Raw genomic sequence first — 5,875 nt, 5'->3', positions numbered from 1 at the left:
CAGCCCGGACTCTAACCGAAATAGCAAGAGGAACAGTATATCAAAGAACCAACTACACTAAAATGCTCTCTTGTCAACGTTGGTAGCTCCTATACGATTAGCCACTCGAACAATACCCTAACATTTTGCACGGTAAATAAAAATGTTCCAAATGAACCAATAAAGTTATAAGAATTCTTTTTGGGAGTCTTTATTTTTCGAGCTAACTACATCTGCGTAGAGGTTAGGTATAATAATCACTCATTGAAATTTCTTCGTCCTTTAAAAACATGCCCATAACTTTCTAAGTTTACATGTTTCTGATAAATTTTCCAACTATTTCAAGCTTAACTGTAGGCATATAGCTTTTAAAATATTATTATTATCAGATACAATAGAATGATATAATAGGGCATGGTATCGAAACAATCTAAAAGTACCTAGTAAAAATATAGTCAGGTCATTTGGCAGAGAATTGTTACGAGTTAAACAGGACGGAGTGAAATGATTTGTCTGTATTTAATATTTATCCCTTTAACTTTTTTATACATTCCACATATTGCAAAAATAATGTGTATTGTGTATGATGATATGTTTTTCATTCGAAGGAAATATCGGCGCGTAGCGTTCACTTTGCGTCGGATATTATGCACGATTAGAATTTATAAACCTGCCTTTCCTATGCGGTTCCACCCCATTGTAAAGGTTAAATGGAAAGCAGGAAGAGGCAATGATGATGTAAACGAATCCATGTATTGATGCTGTCTTTGAATTTAACATTAACTTATAACTTACCTATTTGTCTGTTTGTTACCTGTGACTGATCTCTAAATTGTCTCTTTTTTTGAAGGTTGAAAACCACCATATCTACTACATATTAAGAATAGTGCAAGTACTTTTACATACACGTAAGCAGGTCTTTTTTAAGTTCTGAAAACTATTATAGAGACGGTAATATGTATATGTAGTAGTGGCAATATAAGAGACGCTTCGTGTATCACTCCTCCAACCACGTTCATATAATGTTATATCAAGTACATCATGATAAATTGATTATAATCTCTACTCAAAGATAATTATCCATATATGTGAAATCTCCTTATTGATTACTGGCAATGTCATTACCTTGCAGCACACGTGCTGTGAAGTCAACAGTCACCAAATGAAAGTGCATCTTGCAAATTCAGCACACATTGAAAAGTGAGTCTTATAGTTTGTAGATTCTATACTAAAAGAGATACATGGTTTTAATTTACATATAAATAATTATTTAGTAAGATAGAGATTTCTTGAAGTGTAAGTCTTTAGCGACAAAATTACTGTAGTGATTTTAATAATTATACGTATATTTAACTAAAAGGTAACTTAGAGATTGTTAACACCTATTTTTATTTTGAATTATGGAATTAAACTAGATTACTTACCTACCTACCTGCGCAACTTCACCTGCCCCAAGGGCCAGAAATTTTTTCCCGATACTGCTCTTCTAATAGTAGATAATGTGTTGGTTTTGTGATTAATAAATGTAATTTACTCGGTGCACCGTGCACGTGCCATAGCGTGCACTATAATACTTAAATTTAACTTTCGTCTAACAAACAAACTCTTCAGCTTTATAATTAATAGAATAAAATATTGTACCTACATAGTCATAAAACAGGTTATATATAACGTTATATTTTACTATAGATTTCATTGTTTAAATGTTTAATTAAGTTTACATATTATTATGGTAATGAAATTATTAAAACCTACGTTAAGTTAATTTTATTTATTTATTCGATACACCAACAATAACTCCATTATACAATACAAAATCATTGGCATAATATTATTCTAATGGGCAATTATAACAGCTATATATAACATAGTTTAGAAATTATATAAATTATACAGAATATATGTATTTTATTTCATTATCCTGAAAAACTAAAAATTTAGAACGAAGCTTTTGCATTTTGATATAAAAACCATTGACAAAAAATAATCATTCAAAAACGGACACTGCTTGTATGCTTAAGAATACAATTCTTAGCATCAAGTCCTTATCCAGATGACTAGACATCACTGTTCCCGTTCACAGTGAGATGTACGTCAGCCAATGAAGGCATCAACCGTGATCGGATGATGTAACGCTTCCGGCCTCAAAGTATTACCTCATTGTTGGGCTCGGAAGCCCGATGCTCGCTCCCATTCTTTCAGCTAGTTCAGTGAAAGGGTCCTCGATACACTTTTACCCTCGACGCGTTACAGCGGGTGCTAGCGCGGCCAACGCTCGCCGTCTTATAAATTCGGTGATACTTCTGCGACATCACATTTCAAATTCGGCGGCTGTAACAGTCAGCCGTTCGATCTGTGTTTTGTGTTTGTGTTCAAACATTAGAATAGTGGTTTAGTTTAACAACGTGTTGATCATTCTAATAAGCATTCAAAATGAAATTCACGGTGAGTGCGTGTTTTGTGAGGAGTTATTAAGTGCATTGTTTGGATTAAACGGTTACCACGGATTTTTAAATATTGCATTCGATAAGAACAATTTTGTGATTATAATTTAGAATATTATAAATATTTTTTTATTATTATTCTCAAAAACAGTAGAATAATAGAAAGCATCTTTTTTATAAAAAGTCGATCGATATAGGTGTATAGAACAATAACGTTTTCATACAATAATTGCATATTGATTGCACCTGCATAGATGTTTTTAAAGTAAAAGTGGTAAAAGTGAAATGAAATTTATAATAGCTGCTATAATCTTGATCAGTACATGCGGGTCGGTTATTTTTATGTGTGGTTGAAAAACCTGTTTTGGATTCCCGCCGCATTACATTATTAGCATTAACGAAAGTAAAATGTTTACAAAATGAGTCTTAACATCTAGGATTTACTTTTTAAATACATAATAGTAATTTCACTAAAATATAGTTTTGTTATTTCAGGTCGCATTCGTAACACTTCTGTGTATATCAAAAACATGGGCTATAAAGACGAAACATGAAGACCCCAAAGATAAAAGAGAGGCAGCATTAGGATATCATTCATCAGGCCAATCAAGCCACGGGTACCAGCAGTCGCCTGCACAGGGGCACGAAGACGCCAGTTCCATCAGCATTGGAGCAGGATACAGCATTGGTGGTGCAAAACCTCAGCACAGCTACGCAAATCAAATATCAGGAGCTTCGTACCAAATACCATCTGAAGGACTCCCAGCCAGCGGTCACGGTACCATCCAACTTGCCCCGATTACTCTTCAACCATCCCACGGTGGCATCGTTTCAAACGATCTCGCACAATTGATGAGTCAACTATCACATGGAATTAATTCCGGGCAACTTTCCTTGCAATCACCAGCGGGCCACGGAGCTATTTATCAGTTTGGAGGCCAAAGCGGACAAGGTGGTCAGGAATACGCCTTCCCACAATTTGCGTTCAACCCACAGCAACAACAGCAGTATACTCTTGGCGAACAAGCTCACCCTGGCGGTCCATCTTACGCTGCAGGCACCAAAGGACTTGGTTCATATAGCACTGGTCCAGTTCTGTTTTCTCCTGAATCTCAGGGTCAGGTTCAAGCTTCCTTGAACTATGCTTCTCCAAATTCCGGACATTCTATCAGTGAGGGACAATCTTTAGGAGAATCCGTCCAATCTTCACCTGCTTATTCTTTTGGTAACTCAGGACATTCATTCGGTGGAGCTTTAAAGGGTTATGGAGGTAATTACGCAGTACCGAGCAAGTCATCCTTCAAACCTTCAGCCTATATTGGATCGTCCGTACAAGGTGAAGGCCATGGTTTAGCTGGCTTTTCTGGTTCATATGCTGCACCATCTTTTGGTAACTATCATTCAGGTGGTTTATCATTAGGTTCAGGTGGTCATGGCGCCAGTTTTGGTGGTTCTCTGGCTGGACATGGCGGATCTTCCCCTAAATACGTTTCTCACTCATATCCATCATCCAAAGTAGAAGGCTTGGGCTCTTTAGAATCCATTGCGTCTGCTTTTTCCGCTAGTGGTCAATTAGCTCATTCTCCCCATGGAAATAGCTACACCTTCCCATCCTCAGCTTATGGTTCAAGCAACGTTCATGCCGCTTCTGCTCCTAGCCCTCAGTATTACATTTCTTCATCAAAACACGGCCCATCAGCTGGGTTCGGATCAGGCAGCGTGTCTTATAAGGGACCAATTTCTGGCCACAGCTCATTAAATTCCTTCTCTCTAGGACCTAAATATAGTTTTGGGGGACAAAGCAACACGAGGTATTTAGCACCAAAAGACTCCCACGGTGCTTATAGCGAAACTTCTTACAACACAATCAAATATAGTGAAGAATTGAAACCCAGAGTTCATTAAATTGTTTGAAAATACACTTAAAAATAATTTTGTATATAGGCTTGAACGTTGTGAGTATTGTAATGATTGTGTATAAGAAAATGTGGTTTGGCGAAAGTGTTAAAGTTATCTTTGTTTATTTGTTTGCGTACGTTCCGCTTATTTATCAACAAGAGAACGCTTTAATTCTTGCTGTTTGTCAGCTATAAGCTATTTGGTATACTTTCTAATTAGATAATATATCGAACACGTTTACCTATAGCATAACAGCCTATAATTTGAGTGATCCAATCAGATAAAAAACCACATAAACCAATTTGTGTACACCAACGTGAAAATGTTTGCATGGAAGTTTGAGTGCGAAGTGAATTTCTGTAAATAAATGTATACGATAAGATAGATTATTTATTATCGTTAGATATTTTAAGATTGTTGTTTTTTAATAAACCATTGTTAAATATAATTGTTTTTAATTTATTTTTCCCGATGAATATACTTCTGTCTGGCAATGCCAATTTGTGTTCTTTGTTAAAAAGACGTCTTATTTTATTTTAATAGTAATTAATAAATAACGGTAAGCCAGGAAACATGATATTGTTGTTCGTTGCTTGAGTAATCAACACCCGGTATGTATGGACAGTTTCACTTATAGGAAAGTAGGGGAAATTGAAACTGCACATTATCTTTGAGTTGATGCCAAGATTCTACACCGCTCGGAATATTGAAGCGGCTGTTTAGTATTCAATTTAATTGCCATTATGGTGAAGTTTTGTTTTACTTACAGGAAATGAATGAACTATTCATTTGCATTTGTTGTTAGATAATATAGCGTGAATCGTAATTTTACGTATTCTGGGTGTGTTGTTTAATCCATTAGGTATATCAGCGAATAATGAATATCTGAAATAGAAAGTGTTAGGAGTTAGGACTAATGTATTATGATTTATCAATAACGTTTAAAATTCATCTGATCCCTTTTAAGAAAATCTTAATCTTGCGTTACGAGTATGATAAATGATAAAACAAAGAAAACATGAAAACATATTCCCATGTTATCATTGGTTATTCCTATTCTTCCTAGATTAATAAAAATACTTGAACTTTTTCTTAAAGATTTATGGCACAGCTTTTCTGTCTATGAAAATAGTTCTTAAAATGATCTGTATAATGTATTCGAACTTTAAAATGACCAGTTATACTTTTCCTGTACTATAATACAACTATCCTTTCAGGATTATTTAGATTTCGGTAAATAGTACTTTTTACTGATATTAAAAGACACACTTACTATCTGTCTTATGAAATCCATGTAAAGGATGAAACCAATTTTAAATATATGGTTAACATGTATTGGTGTGTGACTTAGTTTACATTCAATATATAGCAGCAAGAGTGATGTCCGTTCACGGTCGAGGGATTATGTGGTGCTCGAACGGTGGCAAAATGCGTTCACTTCCGAATTCCCCGATTATGTAATTTTCTTGTTATTTCATAGAATCTTGTTTTTATTTTGATTGAGATTGATTTATATACGTAACAGACGGAGAGGAGAATGTTTGCACGTGTTG

The 5,875-nt window shown here is 35.1% G+C and overlaps 1 protein-coding gene across 1 annotated transcript; it reads left to right on the top strand.

Annotated features, from left to right (window-relative positions):
- Positions 1 to 2,256: 2,256 nt before the first annotated feature.
- On the top strand, positions 2,257 to 4,770 carry LOC149487180 (uncharacterized). The gene is made up of 2 exons (XM_089697456.1): positions 2,257 to 2,424; positions 2,919 to 4,770. The coding sequence occupies exons 1-2, from the start codon at positions 2,413 to 2,415 to the stop codon at positions 4,326 to 4,328; spliced, it is 1,422 nt and encodes a 473-aa protein (XP_089553582.1). The 5' UTR covers positions 2,257 to 2,412; the 3' UTR covers positions 4,329 to 4,770.
- The last annotated feature ends 1,105 nt before the right edge of the window (positions 4,771 to 5,875 follow it).

The sequence above is a fragment of the Colias philodice genome, chromosome 7 (genome assembly GCF_061535455.1).
Source record: "Colias philodice isolate Cphi_HAF_F1 chromosome 7, ilColPhil1 Martin Lab GWU primary, whole genome shotgun sequence".
Classification (NCBI taxonomy): domain Eukaryota; kingdom Metazoa; phylum Arthropoda; class Insecta; order Lepidoptera; family Pieridae; genus Colias; species Colias philodice.
Note: the sequence above shows the minus strand (reverse complement) of the source record. Positions and strands in the feature narration are given on the sequence as shown.